Genomic DNA, 16,543 nt, shown 5'->3' on the forward strand with positions numbered 1-16,543 from the left:
ACACACACAGGGAATAAAATGCAGCTACTCAGACATGAGGTGTGTATGAGGATATGGATTTATTTGATTGTCTTTGTCAGACAGGCTGTTTGTGTTCCCGGCGCCGCCTCAGTCCACGGCGTAGGTGCCATGGCCCAGACGTCCCCGGCGCGCCACGCCGTCGGAGAAGTGCGCGCTCCTCGCCTTCTCCCGAGCAGCCGGATCACGGAAGGTGTCCAGAGCCGGGCCGACCTGCGGAGGGGAGGTGAGGGGAGGGAGGAGAAGAAGAAGAGGAGTTGGTGGTGGGCTGAGCTAATTATCCCCGTCAGCCCGGAGGCCCACGGGCCAGACGCGGATTCGGGTTCAGTCGAGTGTTATGCTGTTTTCGTTTCCCCTCGTCCCCCTCCGCCTGCTGTCAGCCGCCGCCGACTCCGCGCTCAGCCCTGCCGTGGCAGTAATGACACTGACGGGTTCCGTGGAAACGGACCCCGGGCCTGAGCTTCCGCCCTCGTGCCTGACAGCGTGGGGCTGTTAGAGGTGAGCGGGCTGAGCCAGTCAGAGGAGACGACAGGTGAGGGCTGATAAATAGGGCCGAGCTGAGGAGACAACAGTGTGTGTGGGTGAACACGCTCGGCATTGGACAGGTTTGGGGACGTCTGCATACCCTACTGTCTGACACATACTCACACACACACACACACACACACACACACACAAAACATAACCCAAAAAGCAGCATATTCCTGCGTAAGCCAAAAGTAACCCAATAAAGTGGAGCAAAGGGACGCTACTGATTGCCACTGATGGCTTGGCTCTACACTACAACTTAGTGTGCACTTTGTGTGTGTGTGTGTGTGTGTGTGTGTGTGCACTGCAGGAGTGGGCTGGAAACACTAATACTTTGTACAGATTTCACTCATGTTTCCCACAATCACAACCTCTGCTGAGTAAATCAAAATGCGTTGACGTGATTGTGGTATTTCTATTGTTTTTAGTTTATTTACTTATTTATTTATTGGGGGAGGGGGGGGGTGTTACATAAATTCACAACTTGAAATCCCACTTGAAGAAATGTCAGACGATGGTCTTATTGCTTTTTTTTGGATGTGTTTAAAATGCTGCCGTGGCTGATGTTTAACACGTTAAAACCGCTCGCGAGGAGCATCAAACGGTTTAAGTGGCTCCCTTATCAAATCATCGTGATGGGAAGGAGGCAAGATGCAATTTTCACCGCTGTCATCTCTTTTTTTTATTTATTTTCTCGTTTTGTTCGTTTTTTTTTCCTGTTTTGGGGCGAGGGGGGGGTTGTTTTGTAGGAAATCATGTTGGCACCGGAACAACTCTGGCACCTCCGTCTCTTTTTGAATTAAGGAGGGAAAAACATGCATCCCGACAAAGTGAGAAGAGGGCGAAGTGAGGGCGAATGACAAGACAAACAAACAAACGACAAGCAAGGAAGGGAGGGAGGGGAAAAAGAGAAGAAGAAGAAGGAAAAAAAAAAAAAAAAAAAACTGGGAGCGGTGGCACCCCGGAGAAGTCGAAGGATGCAAATGTCTCGCCCGCCGCCATCAGAAATGATACTTGACAGAAAATAATGAGGGATGGTAAATCTTTTATAAGGTTAACATTCGCCTGGCGCAGTCAGCTGTCATACAAGAAAGAAGTTAGTGCTGCGCGCGCGCGCCAGATAAACCTTCATCGGCTCATTAAAGCTGACAGGCTCGGACGGCAGGCCTCGCCGTCCACGCGCCACCCCGTTTTGTGTCGGTAATTTACAGAGGAGATGCGGCCGAGGAGAGAGGGGGGGACGAAAGAGAGGCGGGAAGGGGGAGAGGGGACGGCAGGATGGAGAATCGTTAGCGCAGCGGGAGTCTGATTCGCCCATAATTGGAAGCGTTGGGCATTGTCAATGGCGGGGGCTTTTTCGGGGGGGGGGGGGGGGGGCTCTGACAGGTAGAGCTGGCAGGATGATCGCCAGCTTGTCAGCGCAAAAAGACCAATAAAAATAAAGCACTTTTGATTTAATTGGAGGCTCGCGCCAGTCATCACATGAATTGAGCGAGGGGCCGCGGGAAAGGTGAGAGGGAGGCTGTGAATGTGTGTGTGTGTGTTTCTGTGTGTGTACGTGTTGTAAGGGAAGTGGGAAATCATCATTTTTTGATGTAGGCATTCCTCGTTTTTTCTTACCCTGTGTCTGCCATCGCCTCACCGCCCACACAACTACACAATAAATAAAGTCTTCCTGAAAACCCCACAACTCCAACACAAAACTCAGTGCTCCGCTCTCACACGTAGGCATTTGTGCGGCTTGATTTCCCCGCTGACTTCTGTGTTGTAGAAATATTTAACATTGCAGTCATATTTTGACAAAATATCACAATCATACTTCACTAAACGCCATGTAACTGTTTCCTGCGTCTGAAACACATTTTTGTAGATTTGAATTTTTTAAACAGGACAGCCTAGATTAAATAGAACAGAATAAGATATACAGATAGATATATAGATATAAACAGAGACAGACAGACAGAGAGATATATAGATATAAACAGAGACAGACAGACAGACAGACATATAGATATATAGATATAAACAGAGACAGACAGACAGAAATATAGATATAAACAGAGACAGACAGACAGACATATAGACATATAGATATAAACAGAGACAGACAGACAGACATATAGAAATATAGATATAAACAGAGACAGACAGACAGACATATAGATATATAGATATAAACAGAGACAGACAGACAGATAGATATATAGATATAAATAGACAGACAGACAGATAGAAATATAGATATAAACAGAGACAGACAGACAGACATATAGACATATAGATACAAACAGAGACAGACAGACAGACATATAGAAATATAGATATAAACAGAGACAGACAGACAGACATATAGATATATAGATATAAACAGAGACAGACAGACAGATAGATATATAGATAGCTGGATCACATGGGAAATATAAGCAACGCTGCTCAGGTTAGATGATAGGATCTGATTTGTCCGTGTGAGCCCCATGTGTTTTATGTCGTGAATAATAACATTTGTCCAGATTTCACCTTGCCGCTGTCAGGATTGTGTAAATGTGAGGTGGTGAGAATGCCAGCGTACCTTCTCAAAGCGCGGGAGCTTCCAGAGCGTGGTGGTCTCAACCACAGGGCGACTCTTACGCAGCAACGTTGTCCGAGTCTCCTGAATGCGTTTCAGGCGATCCTGTGACGAGACCCAACAGAACCGCACGACTCAAATGACCTCACAAACAAGACATAGACAAACCAGCGTGGCCGTTAATAAACATCTCGACACGGCCTCCACGTGGCTTAAAGAATCACCCTTTTCTGCTGGTGCTCCTGCATCACTCGGTCCTTCTCCTGCTGCTCCTCCAGCCACCGCTGTGCATATTTGTATTCCAGGAGCTCCGAGATCGGCGTAGACGGACTGGAGGGAGAGGAGACAGCAGGGGTCAGTTCAATATTTGCCTGCCGCTGAAAGGATGTTTGTGTTTTTTCCTCAGAACTGTGTGACTTTGTCCCAAACGGACCAACTCCCCATCCCACCCGCCCTCCTTCCCATAATATGAGCAATATGTGAGAAGTACGGGGGGAGTGGGACATCTCAATTAACGCCTGGCTTGTCACTGGAAACTTGGGGGCTCCCACCCATCGCCCCCCCTGCTGTGACATATATTGCTTCATTAGCGAACGCCACATGCTTGCGTGCTCCACCAGCGCAGAATCCTAATGAGTTTGGACAGGGGCGCCGGGCACACACCCAGTCCAAAAAGCCTGGGCTCGAGCCGGGGCCACGGTGGCAGATCTCCCGGCTTGTGTGTGTGAGCGCCCGTGCGTCGGTTGCCACTTTCGCTCGGATTTGAACAGATCAGTGATTTTGGAGGACACCGTATCGGCTTTCGTGTGTGCTTCATCATCATCATCATCATCACTGTCAAGTTTTACAAGCATCCCGGCGCGAGCGGCGCTTTATTGTAGAGGAGTGCGCATGTGACTCGGCGTGTGTCTGTGAGGCTCCGGCTTGTGTTGTATTATACATGTGAGCCCGGGTGAGCGTGCCGTGTCTCCTAAGTACGGGGATGTGGGGGCGTCTGAGAGTGGGATCCCCTGCACATCCTCATTAGAGCTGACCCTGGCACTGGGAAGAAATATTTGATGGATAGGGTGCAGGGCCAAACAAGTCCCCGAGGGGCCATAATCTTATCCGTTACTGTTTCCTTCCTCCCTCCTCCTGACCCCGTGTCTGAACACTCAGCGCGAGCGGCCCAGCCCGGGCGCATCAGGAGCGGAATAAAACCGGTGCTGAGGAGAGGCAGAAGGGGGGCGGGGAGGTGGGGGGTATTCTGAAACAAGAGAAAGAAGCGCGGTCTTACCGATCCACGAGTGGCATGAAATCAGGTAAACATGCTTCACACCTCATTCCCTCCTGTCTCGCCTCCTTCATTAGGTGCATACAGTTCAAACAACTATATTTAACTATAATAACCTCTTCCTGCTCTTTGAATAAGAACCCTTTTAATCAGTCAAGTCAGATTTAGGACCAAACACATTTCTTGGCATAGAAAGAAAGAGGAACGAAGCTGACTTGTCCGGTAGATCATTGTCCTTTGACTCTGATGGCTCAAAGATTTATGGCTGTACCTGTGCAATAAAGCTGCTAGACAGGACATCCATTTTTCTATTTCCGTTAACCCTCCAAATGTGCTTATGCGAATAGAAAATACACAACTTTAGCAATATTAGTGTGGACAAAACTATATAAATATCTTTTCTAGGCTCACATGAGCTGGTATGATGATAAAAGAGGTCTAGTTCAAAAACCTCTGCATTTAGAGGTCACATGACGTTCTGAAGGACAGAGGAGTTCCTGCGAGAGACAACGACCACTAACTGGACCTGCAATTTTGATTTTATTGATGTTCTGAAAATACTGCTTTGTCGTACACAATTCTGTAATGTAAATGCAGTTATAGTAAGGTTTAAGGAGAGGGCGTGGTTTTAATGCTTTCAAAAACCACGCCCACCCCCAAAATGCATTGTAGGAACCAACTTTTAGACACTAAGTTTATTAATTATTCAAATAAATAAGAAATTTGCTTTATATAGAGTTTGATCTTAAAGCTATTCTGCTAAATAAATGTCAGCGAATTCTAAAATGGTGCAAACTCACCATCAACCTGTCTGATCGCATATGAACCAGAAGACCCAGGTTCAAATCCCACTTACTACCATTGTGTCCCTGAGCAAGACACTTAACCCTAAGTTGCTTCACGGGGACTGTCCCTGTAACTACTGATTGTAAGTTGCTCTGGATAAGGGCGTCTGATAAATGCTGTAAAATGAATATTCAGCCACAGGTGTGTTGAACTTTTTTAAAAAGACACATGGAATTCCAAGCTGCCTGAAGGTCCTGGCCGACTCCCTCTATTACCATGCAGAGAGTCTGGGACTAATGGAGATGAACGTTCTGCAAAGAAAAATACCTCTGAAACCGGCACTGCCAGTAACTTCCCGTCAGACACGTGCCCGCAAGCAAAAAGCTTATTAAATTAATATGCATGACGTTTTACTGTGCTAAGTGTTGACATTTATTTAGGCTTAGCGCTAAGAGTGCTCCTCCTGCCAACGAGCAGTTTAACAGCCTCGTTCCCTTTCGTGTGCCCCAAAACGGCCCTCGCTGCGAGAAACAGAACGAGTGATGGCATTTGTCCATGTAGCGCCGGTTGTGGTTTCATTATTTCAATAGCTCCACATTTCTTTACACCTATAAATAACGTGTTCACCGTCACGGGTTTCAAGAGCCTCGTTCCCCGCGAGTGAGGGTGTGTGGAGCTTCAGAGGAACCCGCCTGTGGGAAGAGCAAAAGAAATCATGGCGTGCAAACGACGAGCGTGTGTTCAGTCACAGCCGTGACACAGTGCTGAGGCCTCAGCAACTGTATGACAATGTGACGGCCACCACACACCACAGCAGGTGACAGCAAGTGTCCAGCACTGGTTCGCATTCTGGGGTCCCAAATCTTCGCCACTCTCTCAATCTCAATTAAACTGATTTCGTAACAACGGGTTTGAGCTGAATTAAGTGAGTGATGAGCCTGGTGCTGCACTTCATATCAGCAGCTCAGCACAGCACCGAACTCCATTTTTTAAATGCATTTGTTCATTCATTGTTCATTTAGTCCAGTCGAGGGTTGGGATTTTCTTCATGGTTAAGATAAACTCACATGACTGACTGCTTTAGATAGACATGTTTTTGATTTATAGAAAATAATATAGGGATTAATAATAATATATTTTTTTTATTATTAATAAAACAGGGATTTTTACTCACATCGATCATGTGGCAGGTGCCACCTTTGGACCCAGATTCTAACAGGACAACCTGATGGGCCTTCACCTTCTCAGTGTACAAAAAGGTGGCGTATGAGTGTGTGAACAGGATGAAATGCCTGAGTCACATGGTCAGTGTGACTTTTGCCATGAAATCCAATTCCAGGCCCAGGACGAAATTCATGCATGGGAATGAGCATGCGATTTGGAGCTGAATCCAGCCTGATGAATGTGTGTCAAATTTGCATTAGAAACCCCACACTGAGTCAGCCCACCGGCAGCAAAGTAAGCCTATAAAGCTCTTATGAAGGCCCCATGTGGAGGTTAAGACCAACTCAACTGTTGATTATCGCCACTCACCGAGTAGACATGCCAAAGGTCATGTCAGGAGGTCCCCGGACTTGTGAGGGTCTTCTGGAGCCCTGTTTGACGGGGGCACGTCGCCTGACGTCGTGAGTGGCGCGGTACTGGCTGTGTTCTTTAGCCGTCACCAGCCCTGACTTCACTCCCTCACGGTTGAGGGCCACAAAGTCCCTCTCCAGTGTCCGGGGATAAGCTCCGTACCTCCCACCTTGATCTGAGTGAGTGTGCCAGCTGGAGATAGCTTTCCAAAAACATCACAGGAGACAAGACAAGATACCATCTCAATTCAAATATACTGTAAGTTGGTTCTACTTTCATATACATTTCAAATGAAAATGTGAGATTCATCCCAGTTTATGAAGCTCTGCTTGGTGTTGGACCTGACTATAGCAAATCTGGTATCTAACACCTCCAAGAATGAATAAAGCTACTAATTAATAAAACCTTCCCTTTGTGAAAAGCCCTGCCATGTTTCAAAATCCTAGAAATCCGAGCTCCTCTCAAGGAGATTTCTCTTTGCCTGTGACACCATTGGCAATTTCAAGTGCAAAGCTCTAAAAAGTCATTTGTGAAAATGACTTTTTCAATACAAAAAAGCCGAACTAAACGTGTTAGATGTAACGGTATCTACATGGATCTATATGGTGCGATCTGTTACCTGTAATTTGCATGCCTTTGAGAAGAGACAGGCACGGTCTTGTTACCCCGATTGCGACAGAAATCTTTTGTTATTCTTGTGGCAGTAACAGAATTCCATTTTTCTCCCTCCCTCACACATTTTTAGATGACACCGGCTTGTCACTTGCTTTTCTTTTCGCCCATCTTGTAAAGCTGTGACAGATCTGAGGGGGTTTAACTTGAGAGAGAGCGGCCACGCGATTAAAACAAGCGACTCGCGATTGACAGTCCGTCCTCCTCGGCAGATGCTCCCACCGGGCACACCGGTGGCATCGGCGCCGGAGCGCACGCGGGGTTTGTGGGAAGGCTTGACATTTGCCAAGCCTGTCGGCCGGGAGAGTGCATAATTAAACCGGGGAGAAAGAGGAGCCCACGGATGCGGCTCGGAAAAAGCCAAGCACAGTTTAGCTTCTGAAAACGGGCGTGCTGACAGTGAGGGGCAGCTGCCTGGGGGGACTGCGAATCAAGGAAATGCAATGTGACATCATGGCTGATGAAGAGAGGTGTGTGTGTGTGAGAGAGAGAGAGAGAGCGGGAGGGATGGGGCGGTTTGCATAGAGAGAATTGATTTCATAAATAAGCAGCTCGAGCACAACTTCAGATTTCTGAGAAACTTTACCATTGGGACGTCACATCATTGTGTTCCAATCCTCTATAAATGTTTTATAAAATGTTCTTTTCCACTTTTTCACTTTCATAAATATTATCAACAATGCCAAGAATCATCAGATCAGTTTTATTTTGATCATTTCTGGCCATTTTTTGTTTCAGGTACTGAACTGCTGAATAGATGCGTTATTCATATACGAGCAGCAAAACACAAAATACCTATAAGCTATATTGATACATAAATAATGTAAGATTTAAAATGTATTTTTTGAATTGGAGTGAAAGTGGATAGGTCTCATTTATTTTTTGCCCACTTCATTAACTGAGGAATTTAAAATAATCGATAATGATCAATTATGGTCCTGTTGCAGTTCCCTTTCTGTGTGCATTTCAGTTTTTACTACAACCACCAGGCTGTGGCAAAGACCCACGTGTGACGTCCTCTACTCTTACCTTCAGCGACGCCTCCGTCCTGAATATTGGTTACAATTCCATAGACAAAATCCGGCCCTGGACAGGACATTCCTTTTGGCTTGGCCTTCCCTAGAGTGGGCTGTGGAAAGAGAAACGAAGAGAAAAGGGGGCTCTAAACAAACACACGCTTTATATTCCACAGTTGAAGCGGCGCCGCGTATTCTATTTATAGAACTCGTCCCCCCGGGCGGGATAATGGAAATACCTCGCCAGAAGTGTTCATCAGGGTTCATTTACAATGTACACACCGGCGAACCCTCCGTCGCCGTGTTATGGCTGCCTCGTTCTTGACTGGGTCAAGAGGAAGCTCTGGAAGCAACAAATGCCTATTGAAACATCCGATTTGACAAAACAGCCGAGCATCCATCTGCCTTCTGCTTCTGATTGGCAGCTACTTTGCGAGCCCCACGCCCAAGTTTCAAGGCACATAAAAGAAGCCCACTTACTGTGTCTATTAATACTAATTATTCCAAATAATCTTAAAAAGATACGATTACCATAAAATATTCAAAGCGAATGCCCAAATGGCTGTTATGAGCTGATTGTCACCGCATGTTAGAATCATCTCCATTTGAACTTCTCGATAAAGTGAATTGGCACAGCGAGCCTTTCATCCGCCCCACTCTGGCAGGCGTAGCAGGGCGCAGTCCAGCTGCCTGGCGCTCGCTCACATTTCCGTCTCGGGAGTCGCAGCCGCGCCGTGATTGACAGCAGAAGGGCTGAATTAAAGCGAGCGAGGAGGTGGGCACCTCTCCTCCACGTCTTCTCTGGGTTCAGAGACTATCTCCGGGGGAAAAGTGCCGGAAGAAGAGTTACTAAACTCAGGTATGTGTTTTAAAAGAACAAATCACCGGGAAAAAAAAAAAAAAACCCCGAAAAAACAAATACAATCAAACCCCTTCGAAAAGGTGACAAGCGAAAAACAGTGAGCGCAATCAGGAACACGCTTCTACTCCTTTTCTTCCCTTTTTCTCTTCTTCTCCCCCACCTGAACACAGAGCCGCTACCTTTGATCTGGAGGCTCTTTGTGTGCTGATGGAACATGGAGGTGTTGTGCTTGCGTGTCACTCATAGCGTGTGGCACATGCCAGTGGCTCTCTTCATCCTGTCTCGCATGATTTGGGGGAAGATGAGGCGCCGTAAGACAATCACCTGTCAGGCTGAAGACTTTCCTGCCCGCCCTGGAGACGGGTGCCAGCCGACGCCTCAAGGATTTTTTTTTTTTTTTTTTTTAAAGCGTGTGATTTCGAACCTTCGACACTCTTGTCGTTTTTTTGCTTTTTTTTTCAAGATGAAGCTTTTCTGACATCAGAACTTCTGAAGAACTTCCCAACATCAGGCACCTTCCGTCAAACCGTGGAGATGGGCATTGGCCGAGACTTTTCCAGATCTCGGTTAAACACCTCCAAACTGCTGCGAAGGGGACAATCCCCTGGTTTTGTGCCACTGCGCTTCTCGGCCTAATCCCCTGAACTATTTTAATCTGCAGAGGGGTTCGCAGGAGAATCATTTAGAGATGCCTGAAGAAACGTGTTGACCGCAAGCGAAAAACAGCTAAGCCAACTCCGCCAAATGTTTTTGTGTTGTTGGGGGGGGTCGCAATAAGGAGCTGAATGGGCAGGAGGGGGTACAAAAAAAAAAAAGGCCAATCAGAAGGAGATTATGTTAAGCTAAAGGTCCCTTTATATTCTCATTTACTGGTGATCTGTCCCTTTATTGTGTTTTGATTAACCAGGCATGGAGCTCCTTAAAAAGGGGAGACCCATGAGAAGAAAGGAGTCTCCCAAGATGGGTCGGCAGGAGCATATTATTCACACAGCCAGAAAGGGCCAGAGAATGGAGGGACCTAATCATTCTGTGCACCGTGATCTTCTTGCCCGTCCCCTCTTTTCTCTCCCCTCACTTTCATTCCTTGCCGTTTTTTTGTCCCGTCCCCGGTCGTGTGTACTTTTGGGATTTCGCTGAGCAGCCGAGATTAGCTTAGCGCTGACCCTGGAGTTCATCTCTGCACTCCCCTGTCCCGTCTCATCCCCCTGCTCCGCCCCTCTCCCACTCGCATACGTTTAGTTGCACCCCACCACCCTTCCACCCCATTTTCACAGGGATAACGACTTTTGGGTAACATCTAATTATTCAATTCGCTTTATTATTGTGAACGCCAGTGCAAACCATTGCAGTTTAAATGTACATAACTGGGGGGGGTTGCTGAACTTCATATGAACAGTCAGAGCCCTGGGCCGCACTCCATGTTTTACATGCGGGTCTCTGCCGCTGAATGTACATTATCTCTGCTTCACCACTCTTTCCTGTATAGATTTTTCTTCATTTTACTCATGTAATCCCCAATCTCCATAGCCTGAGGTTTCCGTCTGTTCAGCCGCCCGCCCGCCCGCCCACCCTGCGACTAGGGCCCATGAAGATCTCTGGACCATGTTTCCCGGACAAAGTGGACAGGTTTGACACCTAAACACACTCACACACACACACACACACACACACATACACACATATATATAATAAAGCACTGTCTGTAGCAAATCACCAAGAACTGATGATTTTTGACACTGGAAGCCAAAAAGAAGGAGCCAGGCTTCAATTACTCCAAGCACTAAATTCCCCCGTCCCTGAAGAGTTGTGCACTAATCCCTCCTCGCAGTGTAAACTTTGAGCCAAGACTCCTACTCTACACAGTACAGACAGGGAGCCTAACCATGCATCATTTTACACAAATTCAAGGATAACCGCAGTAATTAGAAGATAATGGGAAGTAATGCGGCCCGATCTGTCTCCTTTAATTATGCCCTGGCTCAGCTAACTCAGCGCCATCTGGTGCCTGATAAGAGGACAGCAGGCACACCAGCATTTCAGAAATGTGGGGCTTAAAACTAATCTCTCCCCCAAAACAAAAGCAGAAGTGAGTGTGTGTGCGTGTGTCTTTGCGCGGGTGGGTTCTGCGGGAATAAATGTTGATATCCCTCCAACGACAACAATGATTTATGAAGTCGCAGATGGACTAAAATTAACTGATGAAATTTACCCAGGGTCTCACCGACCAAAAGAACCAATATTCTAGGTTCTAGTGGATAAAAAAAAGTATTTACACCTTTTGTACTATTTTAATTAAAATAAATATTCGCCCAGATTTTTGGAAAAAAGTGGAGTAGGCATTTTCCACTAAACATATTTTGACGAACGTCATGAAATGCGCTAAAAGAGTAAATGTAACTGTAGATTTTACAAGATTACCAAAAAACATCACAATTTCTGTCATCCACATAAATCTGGACTCCTTACTTACCTTAGATTGATATGTAATGAAATGATATAGTCATATAAACACATCAAATTTGCCTTAAATTTCCAGTCTAAGGCCTGAACTTAACACAATGGTCCATTTATACAAATAAACACTGACCGTACAAAACATACCGACCCAAAACCCCTGGACCCCCCCTCCCTGACTCTTTAATATGCTCGCCCTGCACAACCTGGCTGTTTATTGAGATGCTAACTCTCTTTATGAGCGCCTAATCCTGAAGCATTGGGGATAATTTATGAAGCATTTACATAAAGAAGGCCAGCTAATTGGGAGCATGTGTCTGGGTAAGCCTCAGCAACTCTCACGCACTACAGATGAGCGGCTCGAGCCCCTTCCTCTCCTGTCGGCAGGAAACATCGTACGGTGCGAGGGCTTTCCTGTCTGTTTACATAGCCAGTCTTTTTGTGAATGAAGTACAATGAGCGCAGATACTAGACAGTCAGTCTGTTGGGAGATAATATTAATAATAATAATAAAAATAGATCATACAAGCTAAAGGGTGCTGGGATCTTCTATGGAAAATAAAGACATAAATGTTATATATGTTATACGTGTACGTACACATACAAAAAAAGCCACCATAATGTCACTTAATTGTAGAGGTGCATTACCATGCATGACCACGATACCCATGTCATGTCTTGGCTGTCAGTGAAATGGTGAGGGATACATCATCTTTAAAACTCATTCAAATAGTGCTAGTTTGATGCCAGATTATACTGATAATGCATATAAAAGCTTTAATGCATGGTACTACTAAAGTCAGAAGAGTGTATTAGTAGACATCTTTAGTTTATTTACCATTATTTTACTTTTATCAACTGATATGGCTGACCCGGCATTTACATTAACATTTGTGAAATGTATGAAATTAACAATGTAATATTAAGTTCGCTATGATCCTTTCCTTACCTGTTTCATAATAAAAGCTTAAGCATTTTTACAAGAATTAAGTCATACTAAACCAAAACCTGCATTAAAAATAAAATTCTAATTACTTAGTCAATATAATTGATATGCTGGGCCCCTGCTCATTATATTTTACATGCATGTTGACATGCAGCTGATGTCTGCCCCTAAACTGCTGCTGCTTTGATCGACTACATAAGAGCAATGGTCACCTCTCCCCACCTCATTTACATGGGGTTATTTATTATCGGGCCGTTTTATGATTATATATGAGTCTCTGTCGGTCTGGACCTGTACCTGGACTGGCCCCAGCTGGATCTCATTAATAATGAGACTGTGCGTCGCCGCGCTGACTGGGGGGGAAGATAAAGGACCTTGTTACTGTCAGAGTGAGGGGCTGGAGACGATGCCAATTGGTCCGTCCAGATTACCAAATATATGTGCGTTTATTGCACTGCTACCTGGGCAAAACTCGAAATACGATTGGCTGGGGATGGCATAAAATGAATATTCCTATTCCTATATATTTAATATTCGCTGATATGCTGGCAGGCTTGGACCATGTGGACCACGAGTATGGATGCTGGCTAAAATGTAGCGTATACGTGTGCTGATACATGCATCTTTTATGTCTTTTTTTGCGGTTAGCATGTGAAAGGCCTGAGCTGGTCACTGGGCTCGTAGCGGGCGAGGCTGATGCTAATGAGCCAGAATGGAGGGCTGAGGAAGAAGCACTGCCAGCCCAGGCCACAGCAGGGCCCATTGTGGGGATGTACAACAACAGAAGCCCCAAATCTGCTCCCCTGATCTCTCATTTAGAGGCCAGAAGGGAATAAAGGCCTGAAAATGGGATTTATTTGGCATGCTTCATCAAAAGGGAATTAGCAGAGTTTAGGACGAGAGAGGGGAGGGGAGCAGAAGAGTAAAGAAGACAGGGGAGTAGAGGGCGACAGAGGAGCTGGGTGGGATGGAGAAGAAAGCAGATTAGAAGCAAAGAGGATGGAAAGTGCCTACATGCAGATAATGTACAGAAGAGAGTGGATTACGATATTCAAGCTACAGCAGGAAAGTGGTTTAGTCATATGAACATGTGTGATTCAATTATTTCAATTTCAGTTTTTTATACAACAATGGAACTAACAGGATGTCACAGATTTCTCTACAAGGGATCAAAAACAATCGCACGTCTGCTAAAAATGACCATAGCTGGCGATGATGTACATTATGTACAGTTTCAGCCAGACCGCTTCATCTCCGCAATACAGACGCAGCTCTCATCAGGCAAAAATCACAGCATCGGTCGTTTGTTTTCGCAGCACAAATGGAATTTATCCACAGATACCGGGCGAAAAAAGGCCATACATCCCCACCGAAGTTCTGCCCGCGGACTCCAATCCATCTTCTCCCCACGCCGGAGCCCATTATCACTGGAATACATTACCGGGGATGTGCGCCCCCTCCTTCACTGGGCCCCCTCCATACATCAGTCGAGAGAGGGAGGAAAAACAAGGCTCCCAGATGATGAACTGTACCCTGAAGTTTTACCCACCAACAAAGGGAAGTCGCTGTTCTGCTGTCTGGCCTGTTTCTTTTGCAGAAATCCTACAAAAAAAATCAGGTCAAAACAGACTTTCTAATGAAAATATAAAAGTATGTAAAAATCTGACTTTTTCTATTGTATTAAATACTGTATTAGGCAAATACAGCAAAGGAATACATTTTTATACAAATATTATATTTGGAACCAACTACTGGTGTTGTGTTTATGAAAGAACCACTTTTTTGAGACATATATTGAGACACTTATAACCTGTTAATTATTTAGACCAGTACTGTATTTTAGTTTACCCATACAGAACATTCGGCGGGGGACAAGGAAGGCGATGAGAATAAAGCCGACAGATGACGCAGCCATTGTTCCAGAGCAGCACGCACCTAACCGAAACTGCCAGCAATAAAAAAAGAAAGAAAAAAAAAGAGGTGCGAGGACTCCTCTGTCTTACACCACCATGGAGGCTTACACGCTCTTCATTATCATAGTCATTTAAATACAGTAATCCCATTTTCTGCACCAGCCAACGGGGCATACAGAAAACCCTGGAGAGCGGGGATGAGGGAAGACCGTGCGAGAGCAACCTCTCTTTTCTTATTCCGGAGGGGATGGGCCAAATGCTGATGTATGTATGAAAGCAGAAACCACGTAAGGGCATTATTTATTTCCTTTTTTTTGTATGTATGTATATATAAGAACGGGCATAGGTCCCCCGTTTCATCTTCTGGCCGGCTGGAAGAGTTGATGAAGTTGAAATGAGGCGGAATTAGGAGGAGGGCAAGGACGGACTCAACCGTCTTAGGGAGCAGGAGGAGAGATGACTACAGATGGAGAGAGAGAGTGATGGAGACAGAGAATGGGCAGAGCAGAAAGGGGAATAGGGGAGGGATAAATGCGATTATCCTCAATCACAGATCAGCTCGGACAATGCTCCTCTTAATGAGTCCGACAGATCAGCACCGCCGCTCTCATCCTCGCCCCTTTTCTAGGCCTTTTTCTGCCTCGCCCTCAATGTTCCGGCCTAATCCCTTTCACTCCGGATGACTTGAACAGAGGATAAACCCCCGGCCGATATGCTCGCACCTATCTAAATGCTAACGATATGTAGACACGTTGCGGGCTTCTCGCTGACATGACACGGCTCAAAGGTTTCTTCAGATCTAAAACCGAGCCCGCCGTCTAGCTTTCAAATTAAAGTGACACCCAGCAAACAAACAAGAAAGTTTTTGTGTGATACACTACCTGAAATACCTTCATGAATCCTATTGGCACTGTAATTGGCACAGATCATTTTGACAGTGAAACCTTTACCCGTATATCCTATAGCTTAAAAGAAAATTGAACAGAGAAACATAAAAAGATAAACAGAGATTAGTGATATTATTAATACACCAGCACATGCGACAACCTTGTTCCATAATCCCTGAACAGCAGGCAGCACACAGTTCTAACGGGGACGCACGACTGCAGCGCCCTCTGGTGGCAGCTGAAGGCGCCGCATTAGTCACTACAGTCTCACCGCTGGGCTTTTTTTTTTTTTTTTTAACTTACCAATGAGCAAGAATCAGAATCGAATCAGCATTTGATAAACTTATGTCAGTGACATAATAAAAATTGCAACACCTGGCCTGGGAAGTATCAGTCAATTAAGGATGCAGACAATTACGTTATTTTTTTATGATCGATCTACAGTCATAGTCCTAAGACTCCAAAATGTATTATTATACGCAAATCTGTTTAGATTTAGATCTGTTTGGAAGTAGGAAACCCCAGGCTTACCCTGATTATGAGAGGGTTAACCTGCATCGAGTCTCTCATCATCCCGACATGAACAGAGTCCATATGAACCTCTTCCAGAATTAAATGTTCCGAAGGATCCTTTCTGTGCCAAACCAAAAGAAAACAGCAGTATAATAATGTCCAATGTACACAACTTATCTTCCTTTCCATCAGACTAGCTAACATTGAAGTAATAGGCCGAGGTAACTCACGTTTTCCAATGTTTAACGTGCGGTGGTGTCGTCAGAACGCCAAAAATTATTACAATAACTGCAATGTCCAATACTCAAAGAAGAAGACTGTTAAACTATCGATTAGAAGCAAATGCGACCCCTATTTACTGCGCCACGTTGTTGCTATAGGCGACGCACGCAAAACACTCTGTTGTCGGCTGTTCTCAGATCAGCTCTCCCATTTTAACTCCTTTACTTACCACTAAGTACTCAACAGAGGAACTGACCCAGGGACGCCGGTTTAACTCGACCGCTGTCCGCTTAAAATTTAGATAGATAAATA

General features: G+C 45.4%; 1 protein-coding gene across 4 annotated transcripts; it reads right to left on the minus strand.

Annotated features, from left to right (window-relative positions):
• Positions 1-35: 35 nt before the first annotated feature.
• Positions 36-16,398, minus strand: cfap77 (cilia and flagella associated protein 77). 4 transcript variants are annotated; one of them, XM_028996996.1, is made up of 8 exons: positions 16,028-16,063; positions 15,491-15,574; positions 14,246-14,298; positions 8,448-8,547; positions 6,705-6,948; positions 3,337-3,442; positions 3,116-3,217; positions 36-231 (listed from the first exon to the last, which is right to left on the minus strand). In XM_028996996.1, the coding sequence occupies exons 2-8, from the start codon at positions 15,537-15,539 to the stop codon at positions 109-111; spliced, it is 777 nt and encodes a 258-aa protein (XP_028852829.1). In that variant the 5' UTR covers positions 15,540-15,574; positions 16,028-16,063; the 3' UTR covers positions 36-108. The 4 variants fall into 4 exon arrangements, with proteins under 4 accessions (XP_028852829.1, XP_028852831.1, XP_028852830.1 ...); XM_028996998.1 differs by lacking the exons at positions 14,246-14,298; positions 15,491-15,574 and adding an exon at positions 16,240-16,398 and having other exon boundaries at positions 16,028-16,130; XM_028996997.1 differs by lacking the exon at positions 16,028-16,063 and having other exon boundaries at positions 15,491-15,772.
• Positions 16,399-16,543: the final 145 nt, after the last annotated feature.

This window comes from Denticeps clupeoides, chromosome 11 (assembly GCF_900700375.1).
Source record: "Denticeps clupeoides chromosome 11, fDenClu1.1, whole genome shotgun sequence".
In the NCBI taxonomy this organism is placed as follows: Eukaryota; Metazoa; Chordata; class Actinopteri; order Clupeiformes; family Denticipitidae; genus Denticeps; species Denticeps clupeoides.

Bases quoted from the DNA above. Each gene is read 5' to 3' on its own strand.
- cfap77 (XM_028996996.1), bottom strand. From the start codon at position 15,539: ATGATCTGTGCCAATTACAGTGCCAATAGGATTCATGAAGGTATTTCA. The intron at 14,299-15,490 runs GTAGTGTATCAC...TTTTTTTTGTAG, and splicing joins GATTCATGAAGGTATTTCAG to GATTTCTGCAAAAGAAACAG. The intron at 8,548-14,245 runs GTGGGTAAAACT...CTCTTTCCACAG, and splicing joins ACAGCGACTTCCCTTTGTTG to CCCACTCTAGGGAAGGCCAA.